Raw genomic sequence first — 25595 nt, 5'->3', positions numbered from 1 at the left:
GTTCAATTGTCTCATCTGGAGGCGAAGAGCTAAGAATTCTTTCCGATGGGCATTCGTTGCATTAGAGACATCCTGTAAAATAAAGAGGTTGTGACCAGACCAACTAAGATGACATTTAATTTTCACAGCCTTCAGGACACGCATAAGATCAGTAAATTCCAAAAAGAGCATTATAATACCACGTGGCTTATTTGAGTTTGGATAAAGACGACCCAACCGATGCGCACGTTGTATGTTGAGAGATGGTGCAGATTGAAGATCCAGGAGGTCCGGGAGTAACTTCTTCAAAAAGGATAAAATGTCAGAGCCCTCCATATTCTCCGGAAGACCATAAAGGCGAAGATTATTTTTTCGGTTTCGATTTTCAAGGTCTTCGGTGTGGAGTTTGTTTTTGTATCTCTTGTTCCAACATATGTATTTTTGTAGATATATCTTGAAGGTCTCCCACACAATGTTCTAGCTCCGACACTTTCCCCTCCATGACGATCCAGCGATCTTCTATTTGTTGCAGCTTCTCATTGGTTGCGCACATAAGATTGAAGACCACGTACCTCTTCCAAAATAGAGTCTAAAACAGGATTCTGGAAAGATAAAATAGGAGACAGGGGGTCATTCTTCGCTCTTTTTGGTTTTGTATCTGAAGACATTGGTTTAGAAGATGCTTGTGGGTCACTAGCCATCATGCTCTGATGAGTAGAACGAAGAGCAGGCAATAGAAAAGGTCAAATCCGGCCATAAAGTAACAAGGAAATATTCAATTACAATGACCGTCGAAATGTAGGTAATCTTGAGAGCCTTGAGATAATCAGAAAGGCAGTGGCAAAAAACGTTAGTATGTGGTGCAAATACAGAGTCATTTTAGGGCAGCCCAGATGAAGAAAAGGATTGTCACTATAAAGAACAATCAGTTGTCTGCAGAAAATAGAGACCAATTTACCAACAGGTCCTAAATAAGAACATATTACATATATCGCATAGCAATGAGATAATGTCAGTTGTGGCATAGAAAGTGCAACAAGAAGAATAAATTATGAATCATTATGTTAGGCAGTCCACATCCTAAAATGGCGGATGAATATTACAGGATGAAAGGAAATCCCCACCGCAGCTTCCAGGAACAAGAAAATATCCTTAACATCAAAAGTCAGTCAGGAAACTCATAGCTGAAGCCTAGAGGGGCTAGATATGCTCCAGATTACGAAAATGAAGCATAAAAAACACCAAAGCAGGCAAAGACTTGCAGCGCGAGTGACGTGACTCAAAATGGCATCCGCTCGCGTTTTACTGAGGAAAAATCATCGCCACGGCTCCTGGGTCCGTAGACGCTCCTTTATGGCAACTAAGCGGCAAGCGAACTCACCACCGATATCAATTAGGCAGAGCCGCAGCCGGAGACATCAAACGCTGCTCTGGAGAGGCAATATACATTATAAAAGCTCCGCGTTCGCACAGAGCTTACGGAAAGCCAAGCCACGCCCCCAATAAACGTACTTTTAAACTTTGAATTAGTCGCATTCAGCCATTGCTTTAAGAAGGTGTCATTCACATTTTGGATCAACCCAAAGGATTATACCTTATACTATTGGCTGCTTGGTGCATCATTTCACCTCTGAAAACTGGTTCCATTGCAATGCATGAGGGACAAATTTATATCTAAAAAGTACACTCAATGATCACACAATTTGTCTCAATTGTTATCTTGTACTTATATTGAATACCAAAAAAGGTTGTTATTTGCCATTTTGTCAGTGCAAGACACATGGGATACTTTACTGCAAATTGAATGAACTGCTGGGGAAGCCAAAGGACCATTAGTGGAACAGCCCTTTAATTCCCTAGCAACCCTATTTAGAAACCAATGTCTCCCATCAACTGATTCTTTCTGTCTCCTTGGTCGGTTCCCCCTCTTCTTGTTTGCTGGATCATTATTAATTTTTTAACTTCATCATTAATGCAAAACTTTCTCTAAGTGACTTACATTCTGATTAGGACAAAGCTGTAGGATGTGGGTAGTTTGTCTTCTGGGCAGTCATGTCATGTGGCTGCTGGTCAAGGTTGGAGCTCACTGTGATAATCAAGCAAGAACACTCCTGTTTTCCTTTTTAGGTCTCGACTAGACAGCGCAAGCGCTGTCTTGAAGAGACATGCTGTTTTCAATCCGTGATCTTCAGCCAACCATAGGCATACCATTTTTAAGCTCCAATGTTGATCTGTATCCTTTGTTCCCGTTTGACCGTATGCGTTTTGCCTCTTTGTGTTTAAGCCTCCCCCAGAGCATGGACCAAATACTTGTTTGTCCACTGCTCCCGTTTTAGGAGCTTATTTTTTTCTTTCTGTCTTTGAGCCCTCCACACGAGTGCTTGTGTTTTCACTCACTCCGTCCTCTGCCTCCTAACACCCGCCCTCAATTTGTGTTGCCTCTCCCCCTCCTAGCCACTTCATCCCAATCCCAGCCAGATGACCCTCATATCTGAACGTAGTCCAAGTCTGTTTATAAGGTTCATGATTTAAGGATCATTATTGAAAAACTATTGTTAGAGTGTGAGGTAAACGGTCATAAACTGATTACTATGCACTGTTAAAATTGCTGGCACCCCAACCTTGAATATAAATGTTTGTAGCCACATATTTACTTTCAAACTATTACTTTTTTTTAGCTATTCCTAATTTCACTAAATGCTCCTTTCCTGAGAGCCGTGTGCGCCCTCATTAGAGGTTTAGTCTACCCTTCTTTCAACCATTCCTTTATTTTGTGCTGCTTGGTTGGCTTAAAGCAGAACAACTGAAAGGATACTACAAAAGCCACCATCTTAGAACAGAATCGACAATTTTAAAATCTACACTGACAATAGCAACTCAGTTTGGAATACCAGTGCATATTACTGCTTCCTTTCAGTGTTTTCCGCAGAACTGAACCACAGAGCATAAAAAAAATGCTCCTCTTTCAAAATGATCTTTGCACTAAAGGACCACCTTAACCCTCGTACCTGCCTGTGAGTAGCTTGTTTGTCCCTTTTCTGTTTTGCTGACAGCGACACACTGCTCTAGTTTTAACAGTATGCTCCTGCCTGTGATGCAGAGTACGTGTCCCCATCATAGCGTCTGCAGGAATCTGCACTTAATTTGAGCTAGGGTTGTGACAGGGATCGGTGATCTGAAGCCACCTCAGGATTGTGGCAGATGGCTCTGTGTCAGCTATGAGAAGCAGCCAGGCTCCACTTCCTCTGCATATTTTCTCTTTCTCTATGATTAGGTAAATATGGGCCTGCACTGGAACGTTCTACACAGTCTGCCTACGGCTGCAAGTTTGTGACTTGCCCCCATCTGTCACAAATCTTTCCAAGGTTCTGAAGTGAGCTGAGACCGGATTGTACCACATAGTACTGTCCAAAAAAAAAGCAAGCTATTTCATCTACCGAACATAATAGAAATAAAGACTTCATGCTATAACTTTACACTTAATGTTTCCTCTCTTTTCAGGGCCACATTTTCTCGCAAATATGCTTTTCGAAATGCAAACAGAAAAATAAGTATACTTCCTCTTACCAGGGTATGGCATTACGATGAGAGCTTATGATTGGGGAGCTAGGTTTGAGTCTCAGCATAGGCTCAATATCCTGTGATTCTGGGTACAAAACTTAATCTTCCCATGCCTATAAAAAAAATGCATGCAAGCTTGTGTAATATAACTAGTGCTCATGTAAAGCGCTCGGCCTTCGGTCAAAAGACATACAAATACCTATTTCCTGGCTGATTTCTACAAATGAGAAAAGAAAACGAGGATAGATCATGACTTCCTGCTTAAATTCTGTGCTGTGGCTCTACAAGGCTAAAAGACATTAACTTTGACAAAGCCAATAGCTCTCACATCTCCAAGCCCTATTGGCTTTGCCAATGCTGTTTAATTTATTGTGGGTGATACAGATTAGCTGTGCAAACCTAACATCCTCCGCTCAGGCTTGAGATCTTTAGCCTTTGTGAGCTGTTGGTTGCTTTATTCCACACTGAGGCATCTAGTTGGCACCATGGGTCTATGTATGTGGTAAGAGAGCTCACATCAAAATTGCACATGCAACTCAAGGTATTTTAGCAATTTTAACACAGGAGAATGATTATAAAAATAAAGTTAAATCTTTAGTTTGTGTCCTGAGTGTCCTAAAACTATAGTGAAAGTTTGAGATTAAAGAGGAAAGAGCTTCAGTAAAATCTGAAATTAAGGTACTACCGTTGCCTGTGCAACAAACACTAAAAGATAAGTGTTGGCCCAGCCTATAGGTCTTGTGCTGGACGCCATCCTTTTGGCTTTGGCAGTTATTGGTTTGTTCGCATGGTTTTTGCAAAACGTTAATGTTGGGGAGGCTACTGGCCCTCAAAAACATTGGCTAACAGCAAAAATATTTTTGGGTCTCAAAAAAGGCATTACAATAGTACTGCGTGGCACTGAAAAGAACTAAGTTATGTGAGGGTTATGTTATCTTATATTGATTTGTATAGCACACTAATCAACCGAAAAGGTATCCAGGCGCTTGGACAGGTGTGTATATGTGACGTCCCTAAAGTGCTTTGACGAATAGCCAGGTCTTCACCTTCTTGCAGAACTCAAGAATTGAGGAGGAGGCTCTGATGTGTTGAGGGAGGCCGTTCCATTTCTTGGGTACGATGTAGGAGAATGGGTGACCTCCAGCTTTTCTATTGCAGGGCATGTGTCCAAGTGAGGGGGCATAGGTGTCTGGTGGGTTGGTGAAAGTGTATGCGTCTGTTCAGGGATTCTGGTTCTAAGTTGTGTAGGGCTTTGTATGTGTCTGTGAGAAGTTTGAATTGACTTTGCTGGTGAATATGGAGTCAGTGAAGATTCTTTAAATGCGGTGTGATGTGGGTGCGGTGTGGAAGGTAGAGTATGAGTCTTACACTGTCTGAAATCTGTGTAGTAGTTTGGACATTCCGGCACGGAGAGTGTTGCCGTAGTCCAGCCTGCTGGTGATGAGTGCTTGCGTGACAGTCCTTCTGGTATTTTGAGGCAACCAATTGAAGATCTTTCATAGCATGCATAAGATGTGGAAGCAGGAGGTGTATGCTGCGTTGACTTGAGCTGTCGTATTCACCTTGTTGATGAGGATTCCTAGATTTCTTGTGTGGTCTGGGGTTCTTTGTCCTCGCTCCGACGACCTCCAGGTGGAATCCCATAGGGAGGTCTTGTAGCCAAAGACAAGTACTTCTGTCTTGTCGGAGTTGAGCTTCAGTCAGTTGGTTCACATCCAGTCTGCTACCATGGTCATGCCGTTGGTGAAGTTGGTTCTGGGGGTGGTTGTCTTATCTGTTTTGGAGAGGTATGCTGATTGTGAGAGGGCAGTGTACTGTATCATACAGTGAAGTCAGCCAATGGCTGAAGTGGGCCTGACCCATTGCCCTATGATGCATGCTGGAGTGGGTGAAAGGAAGACATTACTGACGACAGACTAATGGATGAAGTCTGGCTGTAAATTAACTGTGTTATATACAGTAAACTCAAAAGGTCTTGGGTAATGCCAAACCTAAAAAAGTCATTTTCTATGATGTTGGCTGCCAGCTTCTTGCCTTTTACAAAAATAATTCAAAAAAAGCATTTGCAATCATTATTACAAATGGATAGGGAGGTTTCTAAAGGTAGATAGAGAGACTTGTAAAGACGGGTAGATAGAGTTGCATAAATAGCTAGTGTTTCATAACTAGAGATATGCAAACAAACATGCAATACATACATAGATGGTTGCATAGATAGCTACCTAGATATATAGGGCTGCGTGCATAATGAAATGACAGAAATTTATAAAACGCACAGATACCAAAAGAGGTGTCAAGGCTTTAAAGCTGGAAGAGCTTAAGAGTGACGGACCCAAAACGGGAATAAACCCTTTAAAAAGCACTGACAAGGAGTTGGAGTGAAGAGCCAAGTCTTCAATGCTTTTCGAAAACTGTTCTGTTCCTCCAGATCACTGATATCACGTGGGAGCGTATTCCAAAGCTTTGCTGCGACCATGGAAAACGCCCTACCACCCCACCTGGTCTTTCTAAATGTAGGCACAACTACAAGATTGTAGCTAACCGAGCAAAGATGTCTGGTAGGAGTGTATCTCTGGAACATTTAGACAGCCTCTGGGACAGATGTTTTGCACTGCCCTGTGAATAATGCATAAGGCCTTAAATGTAATGCCCTTGTTAACAGGTAGCCAATGCAATTTGGAGATCCCCTCTGAGACCGATTTGGTATTTGAGAATTTCAAGTATCTGTCTCCCAGCCGCATTTTGAATTAACGTAAGTTTAACAGTTAGAGATTTGTTGATTCCAAAATAAAGTGCATTGCAGGAGTCTAGCCTAGAAGAAATCAAGGACAGAACTACCTGCTTGCGGGCTTCTAGGGAGAAAAAAGGAAACCATTACCTCAGGGTCCTGATAGTCCAGAAACAAGTGGATACTGTACTATTAACCTGAAGGTCAGATGATAACTTGGCATCCACTAGTACACCAAGACTTTTGGCGAAGTCTGCCGGGGTGGACACAATAATTTGCACATCATCCGCATAGGATAAGGCCTGCAATCCAAAAGACTGTTTCAGTTTAGCCAGTGAGGATACATAAAGATTAAACAATCTCTGGCTCCGGGAAGAGCCCTGCAGTACCCTGCATGGCATAAGGATTGGATCGGAACTAAACTAGTTCATAACAACTGTCTGGCGCCTATCCTTCAAAAAAGAGGCTAACCCGGAAACCACCAGGTTCCGCAGCTGGTCTGCCAACAAAGCAGAAGAGATAGTAATCCAAGGCTGTGGAGAGATCCAACAGGATCAATGCAGCAGCCTGCCCTGCATCACCAACACGTGGATATTATCGATCGCCAAGACAGAACAGTTTTTGTCCCATGATTAGCTCTGAAATCAAGTTGAGAGGAATCAAGCAGTTCATACTCCTCCTGATAAGCCACCAGTTGAGAATTGAGGTGCTTCTCCAAGATTTTAGCCAGTGCAGGCAGAAGAGAGATGGGCCTATAATGTATCCTTTTTTTTTTTTTTCTTTTTTTTTTTTTTTGGAGAGGCTTAACTGCTCTTTTCCACAATTCAGGGTAAATTTCAGAACTGATAGATTTATTGATAGTGATTGCCATAGAGATGGTTGCATAGATAAATAGAGATGCTTGCATAGAAAGATAAAGATGGTTGCTTCTATAGCAAGCCAGAGAGGGTGGCATACACAGAGAATGTTGTATAGAGAGGGCTACTGAGATGGATCGGCGGACGGACGGACGGACGGACTGACAGGCCGACTGATGGCTAGTTAGGCGGGTAGCTAGATAGACTGCTAGATCAGGCATCTCCGAGTCGCTCGTGGCCTACCATTAGCTCTCCTGTGTGCAGCCTAGCCTACTAAATTTGAAGCTTTTGCTTGGTTCAATTATTATTTGTATAGTAAAATAAAAAAGCATGCATTCAAGACGAAAATGTGTATATTTTCAGACCTCATAAGATGATGATTGGAGAAAATGGTTAATTTTCAAAAATTAATTAAAAGATCTTATTTGAGTTGGAGAGATTTATTACTCATATTATTATTTTGGTGCTATCGGGTTGTAGCCATGGATGTTTTGTATTATCCTTGTAGATGTATTCAAAATTGATATTGCTGTTTTACTTTATGGCAGCCAACTCTGCCTAATGCACTGATGTGATCACTGCTGACAGTCTTGGATGGGGTGCTCAAACTCGCATCACTAACCTCAGTAGCTCAGGGTGATTTTCGTTGATCATAATTAGCTCTTATTACAGTAAAGGTTGGTGACCTGTGTGCTAGATCCATAGACTGCTAGATAGGCAGGTAGATATGCAATCAGACAGATAGGGTTGCATAGATAGATAGAACAGCAAATCGTAATAAACAGCACAGCTTCAATAAGTAATATAATATTTAAATGTCTATATTACCTCAACATACAAGGTCACTGAAAGCAAACTATAAAGCCACACAAGCAGACTAAATTGTTTTACAAGTATAATTGTAGTCCTCACTTAAAATAAATGCCAGCATCAAATACCGGAGTGTAGCTATAAATGCACTTCATTGCATGCCTATTAAAAAGAAGATAACCTTGTAAAGAACAGTTTTAAATGTACACACACTGCTATGCTGTGAATTAGCAGTAGTCAGATAAGCAAAGACCACTCCAAAAGAGTTTACAACAGCAGTAGTAGGTGATAGAAACTGATAAAGCTGTAATATGCCCTGTCCTCACTTGAAGAGCTGGTGGAAAGTGTCCTGCTATCACAAAAGCAATACTGAAGTAATAATGGGAAGCAAGCATTTGCAATGCAATAGGTCTCGCATTTTCAAAAGTTTAAGCTATTGGCATTGTAAATGACACTGCCTTTTATTTATCTGTTTTGATACTTAACACATAAATAAAAGGAATTGTCATTATCTGAAAGAAACACGTTAGTTAGATTCCTCACCTTAGAATATCCCCAGGTGTCAGGCTGGATCCGGAAAGATTTTTCGTCCGCAATACTCTTGCGCGTCGCTAGGCGTTGTCTGCGGCTCCGCATCCGTCGTCGGCGTCGTGTGCCGGAATGACGTCGTCGGAGTACTTAGACGCCGCCCTCGCGCGCTGACGTCAGTTCTTCTTTTTTCCGTGCCAGACAGCGCCGATCCGAAAGAGCATACCCTTTTAGTCATTTTTTTTTTTACTAAACTTTTTGGACTCTTTTGGTCTATTCTCATCGACTCGACTCTGGTGCTGGTAGGATGCCTGGTTTTAAGCCTTGTGACTCCTGTCACCGACTGATGTCGGTTACGGATCACCACCGCCGGTGCCTCTACTGCCTTGGGGCCGACCACGATGCAGAGTCGTGCCTCGACTGCCGGGCCTTGACTAGGCTAGGCGGGAGCGGTCCCGCAAGCTACTTGAGCTCCGGCAGTCAGCTCCGTGCCGTTCACGGTCCCGGTCGAGGAAGAAGTTCGAGGAGCCGCAGCCATCACCACCACTCGTCTGGTTCCAAGTCTTCGGGTAAGTCGAAGCTTAGTAAGAAGTCCAAGAGGTGACATCGCTCTTCGGCCTCCCCTCGCCAGTCGCGCGACTCGGCCGAGGGTTCAGGTGCTACCACCCACGCGGCTCCATCGGAGCCGCAAGAGTCACGTCTGTCCCCATACCTGCATGTCCCTTGGACTGACGCGACTCCGGCGGAGATCAGTGCCTTCCTTTTGGCCATGAGAGGCCTGGCTCCACCGGCGCGCCTTCGGGCCCCGCGGGCTCGACTGGGAGGCCTAGCGAGCCTGGCGGCTCCGGCGCCGTCGTCGACTCCGGTTCCGACGCCGACTCTGGTCCCGACACCGTTGGTCCTCGCGGGATCCAGGCCTGGAGCCCAGTCGGCGCCGGTCGACCTCACGACCCTTCTGCCGGCGCAGACTCCGGTGCCACCCCCGGCTTCGGACGACACCGTTCCCCGGTTCAGTCCCGGTCCGGCGTCGGAGCGGTGCCATCCGGCTCCGCACCCGACGTCGTTGGGTGGCAATTTCATCTTCCGCCCGGCTCCGATCATTCCACCTGTCTACCAGGAATCGGATGATGGTGACGACTGGGAGGGGTCTGATGACCCTCTGGCCCGGCAGGGCCAGTTATCACAGGACTGGGCAGACTAGCTGGGGGATGCCAGTGGTCTTGACACCTCCTATGACACTGGCTTCATCTCTCCTCCAACAGTGGCTTCGGAGAAAGGTGCTGCATTTTCTGTGGTGCTGCGCAAGGCGGCCAAAGCCCTTGGGCTGGAGCTACCTGCTGTGGCTGTGAGGACTAACCTCCTCACTGAAGTGCTCCATCCCTCAGCAAGCTCCTCGGAGCCTCTGCTGCAGTTTAATGAAGCACTAGTTGACGTTCTGAAGGGCACCTGGTCCAAGCCCTCCACAGTACCTCCTGTGGACCGGAAGGTGGCCCGGCGCCACCGCCCTGCACCGGGCGACCCCAGTTTTCTGTCCATGCACCCCACGCCCGAGAGCCTGGTTATCCAGGCCTCTACTTCCCAGACCTCCTTCCCGTCCGCTCCCCCGGATCGGGAATCCAAGAAACTAGAAAAGTTTGGTAAGAAGCTGTTCTCCTCCCTTAGTTTGGGACTGCGGTCTATTAACACCGCTTGTCTCTTGGACCGTTACTCCCACTCCCTGTGGGATACGGTGGAGGACGTGCTGCCCCAGTGTCCGGAGGAGGCCCGGACACGGCTCGCCCAGGCTCTTGCATAGGGGCGGGATGCAGCGCGGCATGCAATCCGATGTGGACTGGACACTACGGACTCGCTGGGTAGGGCAATGTCGACCACGGTGGCGCTTCGTCGCCACATCTGGCTGCAGTCCACGAGTTTTTCTGGGGATGTCCAGAGCACCCTCATGGACATGCCCTTCGATGGCAGTCGCCTTTTTGGCGACAAAGCGGATATTGCGCTGGAACGCTTTAAGGACTCCAGGGCTACGGCCAAGTCCTTGGGCCTCTCGGCCCAGCCCCCGCAAACTTCCGCTTTTAGCTCCTTTCGTGGCCAAGGAAGGGGCGCCTCCTCGCGTCCGCCTCGCCACAGGCCGCAGAACCAATCTCCTCGCGGACGTGGATTCCGCCGAGGCGGTACAGGGGGACAATGTGCCGGTCCGTCCACATCTACCCCAGCAGCATCCGCCTCAAAGCCCTCCTAGTCTGTGCTTTCAGGCCCATTCCACGCCAGTGGGAGGCAGAGTTTGCCATCACCTGCTCCACTGGCGTTCCATCACGTCGGACAGGTGGGAGCTGCAAATCGTCCCAAGGGGCTACTCCCTCCCCTTCGAGGCGACTCCTCCAGCCATGCCACCGCAGTACCACCGCATCTCGGGGGACCACTTGAAACTTCTACAGGAGGAAGTTAAGGCCCTCTTGGCCAAGGGGGCCATCAAGCGCGTTCCTGGTCCAGAAGTAGGTCGTGGTTGTTATTCCCACTACTTTCTGGTTCCCAAGAAGGGCAAAGGGGGCCTATGCTCTATCTTGGAGCTCAGGAGCGTCAACGTCTTCCTCCGGAAGGAGAAGTTCAAGATGCTCACCTTCGCTCAGGTTCTGGCTGCCCTAGACCCTGGAGACTGGATGGTAGCATTGGACTTGCAGGACGCTTATATCCATATCCCTGTCCTGCCGGCCCACCGGCGTTACCTGTGGTTCACGGTGGGCCAAGAGCATTTTCAGTTTACCGTGCTACCCTTCGGCCTCACCAGTGCCCCTCGGGTGTTCACAAAAGTGATGGCGGTGGTCGCAGCTCATCTGCGCAGATTGGGGGTTCCAGTCTTCCCCTATCTTGACGACTGGTTGCTGAAGGGGGGCTCGCCCCAGGCCGTCGTCTCCCACCTCCAGACTACAACCGACCTCTTGCATTTGCTGGGGTTCTCCATCAATGTGCCGAAGTCGCCTCTGAGTCCCTCCCAGAAGCTCCTCTTCATCGGAGCGGTTCTGGACTCGGCGCAGTTCCAGGCCTATCCTCCGGAACAGCGGGTCTGGGATATTCAGGCGCTGATTCCCATCTTTCGGCCTCTGTCCCGGGTTTCCGTCAGGTTGGTGCTGCGGCTTCTGGGTCTGATGACCTCTTGCATCCTGTTGGTACATCATGCTAGATGGCGAATGCGGGCTCTGCAGTGGGACCTGAAGTTTCAGTGGGCCCAGCATTGGGGCAACCTGTCTGACCATGTCTTGATCTCGGAGGGCACTGCACGACAGTTGCAGTGGTGGGTCTCGGACCACGATTGGGTCAGTGGCAGATCCCTCTCCCACCCCCAACCGGAGCACGTAGTAGTGACGGATGCGTCCCTCCTGGGATGGGGGGGGCCACATGGGAGAGGCGGAGATCAGGGGCCTCTGGTCTCCGGCGGAGTCTCGGCTCCATATCAACCTTTTGGAGCGGAGTGCGATCCGACTTGCACTGAAGGCATTCCTTCCCTCTGTCCGAGGAAGTGTAGTGCAGGTGTTCACGGACAACACCACCGCCATGTGGTATTGCAACAAGCAGGGCGGGGTGGGGTCGTGGACCCTTTGTCAGGAGGCTCTGCGCCTCTGAACATGGCTGGAACATCAGGGCATCACCCTGGTGGTTCAACATCTGGCGGACTCTCTGAATGCCAGAGCAGATGAACTCAACCGCCGGTGCATTATGGATCACGAATGGCGTCTACACTCGGACGTCGCGCAAGGCCTCTTTCGGCAGTGGGGAGAGCCTTGGTTAGATCTATTCGCCACGAACAGAACGCGCAATGTCAGCAGTTCTGCGCGTTGGAGTTTCCAAGGCGGCACTCGCTCGGAGACGCTTTTCATCGCGAGTGGAGTTGCGGTCTGTTATACGCCTTTCCGCCTATACCACTTCTGCTCAGAGTGCTGAAGAAGATCAGGCACGACCGGGCCCAAGTCATCTTGGTGGCTCCGGATTGGGCACGAAGGTACTGGTATCCCAAGCTACACAGTCTGTCGATCGATCCCCCGATACGACTGCCTCTTAAGGAGGACCTTCAGTCGCAGCAGCAGGGGACGGTCCTCCACCCGAACCTGTCCAGTCTCCACCTCCATGCGTGGAGATTGAGCGGCGACAGTTCATGCCATTTGATTTGCCGCCTGAAGTCTCTGATGTGATTCTGGCAGCCAGGCGTCCCTCCACAAAATCGGTATACGCCTGCAGGTGGAACAAATTTCGTGGCATGGTGCACAGCAAAGGCTGTGGATCCTCTTTCCGCCCCTCTTTCTGAGGTTCTCCTCTTTCTTCTTTCCATGGCCCAGCAGGGCTCTGCTCTGGGCACTCTTAAAGGTTATCCTTCAGCTATCTCTGCTTTCTTACGGCTTCCTGATCAGCCTTCTCTATGCAAATCCCCTATTGTTTCTCGCTTTTTGAAGGGCATTACTCACATGTTTCCTCCTGTCCCTTTCGTAATGCCTCAGTGGGATTTGAATCTGGTATTGACGTATCTGATGTGCGCTCCCTTTGAGCCACTTCATAATTGCCCCTTAGTCTGTCAAGACTGCTTTCCCGGTTGCCATCACCTCTGCTAGGAGGGTGAGTGAGCTCCAGGCTCTCTCTTCTAAGCCTCCTTTTCTTTCTGTCCATCCGGACAAAGTTGTTCTCAGGACTCGTCCTTCCTTTCTCCCTAAGGTGGTAACTGCCTTTCACATCGGACAGTCTGTTACGTTGCCCACCTTCTTTCCGCCTCCGCATCCTTCGAAAGAGGAAGAGAGGCTCCACCGTCTGGACCCAAAACAGGCGCTGTCCTTTTATTTGGACCGCACCAAGCAGTTCCGGGTGGACGACCAACTCTTGTTTGGCTATGTGGGTGCAAAGAAGGGGCGGGTGGTGCACAAGCGAACCATCTCTCGGTGGGTCGTTTTGTGTATCAATGCTTGTTACTCCTTAGCTAAAAAGGAACCTCCTGTAGGGCTGAGGGCCCATTCCACTCGGGCCACGGCGGCGGCAACTGCCCTGGGCCGGGAAGTCCCCTTGCAGGACATCTTTCAGGCAGCAACGTGGGCCTCGCTGCACACGTTTTCCAAACATTATTGCCTGGACAGCCAAGTCCGGAAAGACGGCTTCTTTGGCCGTTCTGTTCTCCAGGACTTTCTGGTGTGATCTTGGTTCGCAGACCCACCACCGGGGTTGGTATTCCTGGGGTATCTATTCTAAGGTGAGGAATCTAACTAACGTGTTTCTTTCAGATGAACAAGTTACTTACCTTCGGTAACGATATATCTGTAAGAAACATTAGCTAGTTAGATTCCTCACCGACCCACCCATCCTCCCCGTTCTGCGAACAGATATCTAGGGTTGAGGTTATCCCTTTCAGGGCCCTAGAATTTTTTGGCACCAGTGTCGGTCTCTTGCATGGCTCTGCGTTCCTGGCGCGGAAAGCTATGTACAAGAACTGACGTCCGCACGCGAGGGCGGCGTCTAAGTACTCCGACGTCATTCCGGCGCACGACGCAGACGACGGACGCCGAGCCGCAGACGACGCCTAGCGACGCGCAAGGGTATTGCTGACGAAAAATCCTTCCGGATCCATCCTGACGCCTGGGGATATTCTAAGGTGAGGAGGAATCTAACTAACTAATGTTTCTTACAGATATATCGTTACCGAAGGTAAGTAACTTGTTCTACAATGCCAATAGCTCAAACTCTTGTACATGCGAGACCTATTTCATTTCAAAGAAGCGGCTGCCATTGTCCCAGGCTGCTTGAAAAGTGAAAGCGCACATGGCGCACTGAATGGTGCAGGAAACCATGTCATGCCTGCAGTAGGAGAAACCCATTAAAGAAAATAGTGCTTACAGACTAAATAAGACATTCCGTGTAACAGAAGTAACAGGGCCAGTCCTCATGGGAAGTTACAAATGAAGACAAGGCGGTACTAAGGAGGGACTAACAATTCTATTAATGAATCAGAAGCCAGCATTTACAAAGGAGGACACAAGCCAATGAAAAATATGGGCAGGGAGTGGGCGGAGCTTCAAGTCCATACTCTAATACAGCATGCCTCTCAGAGCAGCGCATGCGCTTGCCTTGCGTGACCTAAAAAAACCTTTTGTTTGTCAAAGAGGAGACCTGGCAACTACACAGAGGAGCGCTTGTTACTTATTCCAGTAAAACGGCCTCTGCTCCCTTCCTTCAATAAGGTGCCAGAATTGCCTTCACTTAAGGGGACTTGGTTTCTGGAATAGATATTTGATAAGTTCATGTGTTGCTACAAAATAGAGAACATGTTATTTAAAGAGTACACTAGTTGTAATCTAGCTGTAATTCTAATCGGCCTGCTGCGGGGGGGCCTAACAACGGTCTTTGCAGCTCCTGCGGTGAAGGGGTCCCTTAGCCCTTCAGAGGACGCCCAAACCTTCATGGGGCCCCCATTCAGCTCCCTGTCTATGAATAGCTGTGCTGCGAGGTATGGGAGAGTCGGGCACCTCGCATCACATTATAGGGGGAGAAACCATTTTTCGTTGCACCACTCGCTGCCACATAAACTAACTTTTGCAGAAATCCGTATTGGCAATTCCCTCTTAAGAAGGGGTTGGATTCGCTTTGTTCTTTAAGTGCCTTAAAAAGAGGATTGATATTTTATTTGTGAAACCAGGCATTCTGTAAAAGTGTTTTGCTTGATCATATATGCAGCCCCAGCTTACATACAATGGATGGCTAAGGGGCCTTCGAAAAACGGAGAACGAGATGAAAAGATAGCTTACAAGGTGAAGGTTTCAAGATTTATCTTCTCATTAAATCTCGGTTTTAGCTTTAAAAAACACAAACCTGGTGCACGGCCCCGGGTGATCTGAATAAACAATGGGCTTGTACTGTCTAAGCAGCATTCCAGACGATTTTCACAGATCTGTTGAAATGAAAAGAAACTCCTCAAGCAAACGAAAATGTCTGAAGTTTGTCCAAACAAAAAACGTTTTCCTTGCAAACTGTGGACCATTCCTGACTGTTTTCGTGCCACAGCTTCCTCGGCCTCTTGTGTCATCCGCCGGTTACCTAAAGAACACTCCTTCTAACCAGCAGCTTTCCCGCTTCTTCAGCTCTGCGTCTGCGTTTAGGGAATGGATATGTGCACCATTGATCTAGTGCAGCCTCATACACGGCAATGAAGCAGCTGGCTGATTGAACATGAGGTAAACGGATTAGTCTTATCCTGCACACTCTATGGCACATCACCGCATGATTTGGTGTGCGCAATACCCCAAAATATCTAGCAACATTTCACACAATTATAGTGGTCCAGGAATGGAGTAATTAAGAGTTACACATATGGCTCTTTAATATATCCTCTTCAAGAGCTCTACGTGTTTTCCAGTTCTTTTGTCTCCTAATTTTTCTCGACTGGACATGGTGCTTAAAGTAAACAGTGGCAGTGAAAACAAGCTGTCGCCTTGAGAGCAAACGCCCGAGCGCGGACAGGAGATGTGCGTGCGCAACTCCTGTCCTCTGCACGCTGTGCACGCATGCACATGTCCTGTCCCCCTTCGCCCACCAAACTGACAACAGTAGGTCTCGCCAAGGCGAGCAGCACATGCGCTGCGTCGCTAGGCGAGACCTAAAAACAGTGACACTGAAGGGAACTAGCCTGTGTAGAAGTGCTCCTCGTACAAGGGCAAAATCAATTCACCCAAAGTGAAGTTATCCTGTGACTGAAGTATGCTAACCTTACTACCCTATGCTGTACTCTGTAGTGGGAGGAAGCAAAATGTGAATGACGCAACAAACCATTAGATTAAAAGAGCTGGCCAAAAGCCTGTTTAGATAAGAATATTCGACATATAATTTTAGTAAAATCAAAAGGTCTTGGCTAACACCAAAACTAGAAAGGATAGATGAGATGTGCAGTATGAGTTATTAAATAATTTAGACATCTTGGCTATTAATATAAGGGATCGACCACCAAGAATGCAGAAGAATGAAATGACCTGTGCCACCACCATGTTTTTGCCTTCCCGAAGAGAGCAAAAAGTTTAGAAACCAGTTAGAAGTGAGAGGTTTATAGGTGTTAATTCATTAAGAGCACCCCTTGACTTTTCCATTAACCAGGCCTCAGTGATGCATACTACGTTGCAGGAATTATGAACAATAAGATTGCGTAATTCGATGGTGTGTTTATGAATATGAGGAGTATTAAGTGCAACACTCAGTAAAATAAGAACTGTAGGAAAAAGTGCTTTCCATGGCTTGTGGAGTTTTAGTGGCACGCCACAAAAGGTGTCTACATTTAAATATGCACAGTGCATCGACATTGGTACACACCCAGCTCTGTGGCTGCATTTGCTGCGTGTTATTAAAGTCATAGCTGCTACTCATTTGGTCTTGCAACAGCACCACTGGCCCTCAAAGTAGGGGCCCAGCTTTAGAAATGGATACTGTCCCTACTCCCACGCCCCCATGCTCTGATGTCCATTGCAGCAACCTCCATCAGGCGTAAAGGATCTGTGGTAAACGTTGCTTAGCGTACCCACACCTTGAACCGGGCTGACACTAGTCATGCTGTAAAGCAGTGCCTTTCTACACAACAGACGTGCATGTGTTAACATTACTATTACAGTGATACTATGAGGGCAGGGAAGTTCTGGGGATTCCCAACCATAAATGTTCAGTACTAGCCCTTCATACATTTGCAGGTTTCAAATGAGTGGCGTTTGGGGGTCACCAAAAGCAAGAGTCCCCCCTCTCCATAAAAGTTCATTTGACTGACTTATTTTTCAGGAAGAAAATATATAAATGATTTCTGCTCCTGATTTAGCTGCTGGATGTGCTGTCAGTATTTTGGGCTGGCTCGGATGCCACAGATGATAGCCGTAGTTGATTGTTGTACCTTGTAGTATGGTGACAGGAGCTATGGTTAGACCGCTCACCTTGTTGAACCCGCTATAAATGGTTTAAAGAGTCCTCTATTGTGTAGAAAATATGGTGTATCAAGATGGGAGAAGTCAGAGGGAGGACGTCATCAGCGACAGGATAGCGATTTGTCAGCTCCTAGATGGACAAACCAGTGTAGAGAAGTTAGAAACTAGACCTGGTAATAGTGTTACCAACTCTGACGAGATAGGAGCCGGATGGCATAGAGTGGTGCCAGGTTCTTCCAGGGGGGAAGCTGCAATGTCCAAGCACCCACGCTAAGACTTCACCACTTGATGAAGGCTGCACACTGACACCAATAGGAGGATGCGGTCATCTCCTTGATTCAGATTTAGAAATGCAATGGCTGGGATTTATGATTTATTGGGTGTCTGACAGTCAGGTTTCTTTCTTAAACCCTTTAGTTGGGTTTTGTATTATGGATGTTGGTAGGTCTTTCCCTACCTTGTTTCTTTGCATCTCTTATTAGGATTTTAATGTTTTGGGGTTTTTATGAATTCCAGCGCTGATGAAGCTTGTGCGCTAGGAGTGAAACGCATTGGCACCTTGGCTGTATTTTATGACGAAAATGTGAAGAACAATAAAGAAATGAATTGTAATAACATCCTCATGAGACATTTTGAGCTTCAATTTTGGACTCGTACAATTGACTGTGAAAAGTTTAATTGACTGTGAAGCGTTGCCTCTCTCTTTCTTGTGATGTATCCATTGGTTGTGATAATTTAAGGATTGTGGTTTGAACAGCTGACCCTGGGAGATGGGCAACTTCTTTCGTGACGATAGTAAGGAAATTAACTGGCAGTGAGGTGGAATAGTCCTCCGCTGTCCATTTGGTGTTCCTATTTTATGCACCATTGGGTATATTCTGTGGAAAAAGTGGGCATGTTCTGTATAACAATGACAGACTTCTACTCTGGCGAATGCATTACCAATATTTTGTGAGAAATCCATCATCCTTTTCTATGGTATATCCATACGTACTTGAGCAGATGTCAGTAACAAGTGTGCTATTCCTTTGGCACAGATTTGTTTCCCGGACACAGTGGGCCTTATTCCTTGGACAGTTTTGGTGGTCTAACCATTAAGATGGCTCAGTGAGTTAATGGCTCACTGCATATATCTATTCGTCACTTGCAGATCCCAAATTCGAACCCTCTCATTCTTTCTCAGCCCTTAATCCTTTAAAAGTTAATACATTTCATACCATTATGTCCGATAATATTTGTACCTGCTACAGCGCTTCAAAATGGCACACTGGTATAAAAACACGTGCATTTAGGTTATTATGGGATACCTGTTGGCATGGTCAGTTCTAGTTCGAAATGGTCAGCAGCAAACCATGAACATTATTGCGCTGCTGTATGTTGACAATGGCTCTTTTGTGCATATCAGCACTGGCTAAAATGAGTTGTATTTCCTTATACATTTCCAGTAGAATCTGGTCAGTAAAGACGCGCAGTTTGGCCTTCTCATTGGATACGCATCTCCTCAAAATCTTTGCATCTCTAGTCCAGTACACATCTCTGCTCGTCACAGCAAATATAGAACTAGGTGAATAGATTGCCCAACCCATGCACTCTTTGACTCCTCGTTCAACGTGATTATATTTCTTCTTTTTTGTTTTAAGGGGAAATTGAAGACTTGTGAGACATCTGATTAATTGTTGGGATTTCTTTTGTCTGTCACAGACTTCCTTGATTGGTCGGCTGGAGCGAATATTCCAAGTCTGTTTTCCTTCCATCCCTGTCTCAGAAGAACAGAAACTAATCACCACTCTAGAGGTGTTTTTGGAAGATGGAGGAAAACAAGCAAAACAGCAAGAAAAATCAGGAGAGGGCCATGTAGACAACAGGTAAGGTGTCCAATTATAAAATTAATACAACTATAAATTGGCAGTTGTAGCCACACTGTCAGGATTCAGCTTGTTCTTTTAAAGTAACTATCACGGTTTTCTAGTTGTCCTGAATGAAATAAGTTGAAAGGCAACAGCAAGTTGTTGCTAGTATCAGGCACACTTTTGCCCCTTTTCTGCTATAATTGGTTCGAGTATTTCCAGCTTTTTCTCAGCATTTAAATGAAATCTGCCAAAGCAGTAACATTTAATTCTGTATAACATTTAAGCTTAGAAACAGCCTTCAGAAAGATGTCTAAACATGCAACTATAATTCTATCTAGAGTATTTCAAGCGCAATAGCTACATGTTCCATTTAAATGCACTGATGATGCTAGAGATGGGCTGGGTAAGTATATTACAGCTGGCAAGTTTTGCAGAGAGTATTCGGTGCACTAGAGATCCTGGCTGTGTGTTCAATCAGGAACTAGATTTCTTATTCATGGGATTCTTCTCTCTAGAATCCATGTACAATAGAATGTCTGTACACAATGCAGGATCCTCATTTTGTTTTTTAAATGATTTTAAAAATGCATCAAAATAAAGAAAACATGCCCATGCACTATTTTCATCTTATTTAAATGAAACACTACCAATAAGCCACATGAGTTATGCAGTGCATTTAATTGAAAACACAACTGATTTTACCATTTTAAACTGAAAATCACAAGTCGAAAGCTGGTAATACACCTTTTTAGAAATGCTTAAACTGCACCTTCCTGTCATGTACTTCCAGGTCAACCAAGTCGTTGATTGTTTCCACTCACAGAAAAGAGTCTCTGAAGTAAATACATTGCTTGGTTGTTGGTAAACATTCAGTTCGAAAGTTAGATGCATTTTAGTCCTTTTTTGCCTCCAGTTTCTAATGCTCATCTTCCTGTTTCTTCAGTATTGAATCTTTCATAGATTCACATCCTTGAATCATTCTCCGTTGTCAAAGTGGGAGTCGCATGGTACAAATAGAAAAGCAGTGTAATGTTAAACATAGCTTGGGAGTGCCTTTTAACCTTCACTTTAGTAACATATATTTATCATTTAAAAGAAACCAAACTTCAACCAGTCAATCTGCAGCACCCTCTAGAACACTCCCCTCAGAGGCTTCGATCTCTCAGATTTTTCCACCACACATCATGTAATGGAGTCTCCTGACCTCTGCTCAGTTCAACCTACTATTGAATCTTCAGAGAGATTTTATGTAACTATCTACTATTAGCAGCTACATCTGCTTAAATCTGACTCCACAATGTCCGAACTGGCTACAAAAAGGTCTTTTAAGACCATGTGGAACCTTTGGTAAGAAGAGGCTTCATTCTGAGGACCAACACAAGGACTACATATACTGCCTCTACCCATCCCACAAGGTAAAGGATTGTAAGATCGGACATACTTTTTCCTCAAAAACCGTAAAAAGACAGAGGGGATGTTATTGTTGTGGCTCCAAAAGCTTACAGCCAGGGTAGACCCTGTCTCCCGAGAAGGCAGTGAGGACTTTTCTTTTTCTTCCAAGAAGGTTCAAAAGAAGGAGAGGGAGATGTCAGAAGTTCGGTCACCTTATGAACCTCCCAATAAGTCTTCTTCAAAAAGACTCACCACAGGTCTTATAAGGAGTGCATTCCCTCTGAAAGGCACTTTCTCAAACATAAGGGACATGATTTTTCCTCAGAGAAACCAGGAAAATCAAAATCTGACCCTTCTACGCCTTTCCCTCAGGTTTCTAACAAGTTAAAAAAAAAAAACTGAGATCACCGAGCTCACAATCGATGAAGAAATAGTCTACTCTGTTGACAACGATGGCGGCGGCTACAATGACGGTAACAACGGTGATCGTGGTCAGTTCATCGATGATGGCACGGGCGGTGTTGTCCATCCCGTCGATGGTTAAGTTGCTCTCTGCCTCGAGGACACCATCAACGGTCAAACCGATTTCATCTGCAGTGCTGGTCAGACCACCGCCGGCAGCGACAACGTTGACAAAACAAGGGAAAAAAACTAAAGAAATGGGGGGGGGGGAGGGAACGTATCTTTGATTCCGGAGCATACAACTCCAAGCAAAGTATCACCTATTCCACCCTGTCATCTGCTGGATGGAGATGACTCGGTGATGATGGTCCTTTTGGTGTGGCACTTGGTCCATCGAAGCTGCATGTAAATTATACATAAGATGATGACGAGGTGGAAGAAGAGTATTATGGCCAGTAATATTGCACTCTTCAGCAAGAGTGCCTCCATTATTCAGAACAGTTTCAGCCATATCCGCAGCAACAGTACCAGGAGGATGTGGTATGCGTCCCAAGGTTATTGATGTCAGATCTACAAATGATGCTTGCAGGTTACCACAAGTGATTTTAGCCTATAACTGCCTCACCTAGGCAGGTTACAGCACCTCCTAAAACTCCACCAGTGTAGCCTTCCACTCCCCAGCTGCCATGAATCCTGACAGTTGCCTCCACAAGGCATACACCACAATCCAGAACTATACCAGTGGGCGATAGCATGTCCTCAGATGAAGACAGGGAAAAAGGGGAACTTGGAGAAATCCACACTGAGTGGGATGATTATCTCATTCTGACTCCATCATTCCCAACACCACCGCCCATGGATTGCTCTCCTGAGGATATAGAGGGTTTCCATAATATCCTAAAGAGAGCGGTAAAGTGGTTTGACCTGCCAATTACTCAAAGCAATCTTACTGAATATGCAATCTTACTGTTTCTTACACTATTTCAAAGAAACCTACAGTAAAAGGGTCAGAGCTATCTCTATTGTGGATTACATATGGGAGGAAGGTATGAAGGCAATGAAAAACCTGGCCACAGTGGCTGCAGTGTTGCCACGCTTAAACAAGAAGTATGATGCCCTAGACAAATTTCCAGCTTGCCTGATTGGACACCCTAAACCTGACTCGGTGGTCACCCAGATGGCTCAGCGCCATTCAACAAATCCATCAGCTCCAATATCAGTGTCTGGACTACATTGAAAAGCACTTCTCCTCGATGTCAGCATTAACAGTACGAGCAGTAAATTCATTGGCAGTACTCTGAATAAATGACAGACAAATGTGGTCAGATATCGTACCATATTTAGATCTACAAGATGATGCCGAAGCCAAAAAGAGTCTGCAAGAAGGAGAGCATGACTCCTCAGAAACCATTAACTATGCCATGGAAATTGCATCAAGAGGTTTTAGACAGCTAGCTGGAGTCGCAGTCTTACGGAGGCACGGGTAGTTGAAAGGCACTTCTTTTAGACCAGTGGTGCAAAGCAAAATTCTAGACCTGCCATATGATGGAGAAGCTCTTTTTGGTAAACACATTGATGAGGCCCTCCAATCCATAACAAGCATTGGCATAGCCAATAGGTCTCGCTTTTGGAACCTTCTAAGTATTTAGTTATGCAGCACAATATTCTTGGTGGAACAACAACTTTTGCATGGCTAAACACTTAAAAGGTCCCAAAGGCGAGACCTATTGGCTATGCCAATGCTTGATGCACTAAGTCACTTGGGGTGTCAAACAGCGTCTCGCTGGAAAGCCGTCGATACCTGCTGGGTAGGGCCCAGTGCTTCAAATGGGCAGGTGCAAAGTACCGGCGCTCCGGTATTTCCATTTAAAGCACCCGGTAGGTGAAAACCCGAGAGGAGGAGAGAAAGGAGGGTGTGAAAATGGAAGAGAGCCGGCTGGAATGGGAAGGGGTGAAATTGTTCAGAGTCAGACAGGGAGAGGGAGGGCAAAGTGAGATCTGGGCACCGAACATATGGCAGAAACGGGAGAGTGATTGAAGCAGAGAACATACCGTACGGGGTGGGGGGGCACTGGTAGTAATTGCACCAAGAATATTGTGCTGCATAACTAAATACTTAGAAGGTCCCAAAAGCGAGACCTATTGGCTATGCCAATGCTTGTTTTTCTGGTGGGGGATCATATATGCTCTGGGAAGGGACAAGGTATGGTAGCCACCCTATTTTGTTGTGAAGCTTGAGTCGCCAGCTTTCCCTCCGTGTCTGCTAGTCTTCCCTAGCACAGGCCAGCAACAGATTGCACAAGTGCAAACCATAGGCAGAGAGGATATAAGGGATATGGGGAGGGGGACGCACCTCTTCATGGAGGGAAATGTCCCTCCGAAGCTTCGAATGAAATGCCCTATTGTATTAACCCAGCAGTGCAAGCTGGATTGCAATCAAAGGTTGCTGTAGGTCTTCTTTTCCATATTTTAGGCTTCAGTCGCCCGTTGCAAGAAAAGCCAATAGTGTGCATTTTTAAAGTGAACTCACCAGGAGATTGCTTTAGTTTTACCTCTGACGCATTCACAAGCCGTTCAGAGAGATGCGCCGAAGCGTGGATGAAGAGACATTAATTCATATGACAGTGAAGACTGATAAAATGCGGGCACGCGTACTTGCTTTTTCTCCACCCAAAGTTGTTTTTGTGTCAAAGTAGTGAATCGGGGCTAAGAACAAGCAGACCTAAGCAGTAAATGTACATTGTATTTAACATGAAGTTCTGTTTTGTTCTGATATGTTGTTTTATGGTCACAAGAGTGCCCGTGGCAGAGTAGTTTTTTTTAGCGATGATAGTATTAAAGGCTGGTGTCAAATGGTAAAGCTCTAAATGCCTCATTGCGCATTCAGTCCTTTCTTTTGTGAGAATGTGTAGATTTACAGCAAACGTTATCAGATAAATATTTATCTATATTGGTTTATTCTCAGCAATGTGGAATGTGCTTTAATAAGATGAAGCTGCCAGTGCCAAATGTAGGTTCTATGAAACCAATTGTTTGGCAAATGCATGTAACACAGAGCCGTATGTCAGGCTCTCAGAAAAGGCAGTTTAGGGACCGAACAGGCAGGAACGGGGCTGGTATATTTTGAAGGCAGTAGGGAAGAGTGCTGTAGTACCAAAACGGTGAATCGCGGAGTCGGAAACCACTAGACGCTCATGAGACTGCCAGCTCGTTTCCTTGCTTCCTCCCATTTACTTTCTTTGATTTACCGCCAATAGATCAGATCAATGGCTTGGAGCCTCTCCCAGGAGTCGGCAGAGAGAGCCGATCTGATCGCCGCCTGCGGGCACCGACAGTTCCTTCTCCAGCAGGCGGTATCGCGCAGAGAGACTTGTTTACGCAGGGCTACTTTTTAGAGCTCCCTCCATCCTTTACACGAGTAATCGTGTGCTCTCTACTGGGTTTCCATGGGTAGTAACCGAGATAGTCTATAGATGCCAACGTTTCATTGGAAAGAATACTTTCAGATTACAGAAATAAAACCATGATGGCTAAACTGCAGGGCACCGGACACAAACGCAGCGACAAGCGTGGGAAAGGCAAGATGCCAACTGCTATTCAAAACCCATGGATGAAGACCTATTTTATCTCATCTCAGTGGATGTAAATTTGAATCCACTTAAATCAGATAAGTGAGCATGCGATGCCGTTTACACACTTTTATCTCTTAAATGCGTGGCTTTGTTCAGTGCATAATGCAAACTGAACCAACTCTGTACTTTGGCTTTTTATCAAAGCAGTGCTTCGAGAAATGGCTCGGAGAAGAGATGATTTGCCCAGAAACAGATATTTCACTCAAGTGAGAAAGCCATACGGTGCATAAACATACAATGTCCTGGGCCCCAAACCTTCACACCACCAATTCTGAAAGAAGCACACTTGGCATGTTTGTGCATGCTGCAAGTGGTACAGATTGCAAATGCAGACACTGAATAAAATAAGTTACATAATTGAGAGAAAGAAAAGGGAGACGGGCTGAGGCCTACGAGAGAGAGGGTGGAGTGAGGTTGGGGAGGTGAAGGCGGTAGGGCTGAAAGTGAGCGCGAGAACTCTAGGAACAGAATGGAGAGGTATATATGAAGAAGAAAAAAAACACGGCAAAAATGAGAGAAGCAAGATCAGAAAGAGAGAAGAGGGGCGTGGAGATGAGGGTTAAGGGGTAGAGGTGTTTCTATTTCCTGCCTCCTATATGCAGACGACATCCTTATCCTAGATTTAACACCTAAGGGATTAGCTAATCGTCTGCAGGCTTTACATCTTTTTGCAGAGACCCACTACATGAGGATAAATGCCACAAAAAGCAAAATTATGTGCATTACAGGGAAGAAAAAATCTAAATCAGAGAATTTTGGTTGGTCAGTTGGTGGTCAGAAATTGGAGGTGGTTAAGACATATACCTTCTTAGGAAAAATAATTTCTGCCAACCTGAGCGAGAAGCCTCATATCGATAATAATTCCCGTAAAGCCCTGTCCCAAGGCAAAAGTCTGAGCGCCCTTTATTCCGCCACAGGGAGAAGACACTTTGCTTGTT

The 25595-nt window shown here is 46.0% G+C and overlaps 1 protein-coding gene across 2 annotated transcripts in view; it reads left to right on the top strand.

Moving 5' to 3' along the window:
- Positions 1 to 25595, top strand: part of AFTPH (aftiphilin) — a 248932-nt gene that overhangs the window by 82296 nt on the left and 141041 nt on the right. For both annotated transcript variants that reach the window (XM_085612526.1, XM_085612525.1), the window contains exon 3: positions 19083 to 19246. In XM_085612526.1, coding sequence (XP_085468652.1) covers positions 19083 to 19246 — 164 coding nt within the window. The remainder of the gene's footprint in view (positions 1 to 19082; positions 19247 to 25595) is intronic.

This window comes from Triturus cristatus, chromosome 6, assembly GCF_964204655.1.
Source record: "Triturus cristatus chromosome 6, aTriCri1.1, whole genome shotgun sequence".
NCBI classification, from domain to species: domain Eukaryota; kingdom Metazoa; phylum Chordata; class Amphibia; order Caudata; family Salamandridae; genus Triturus; species Triturus cristatus.
Note: the sequence above shows the minus strand (reverse complement) of the source record. Positions and strands in the feature narration are given on the sequence as shown.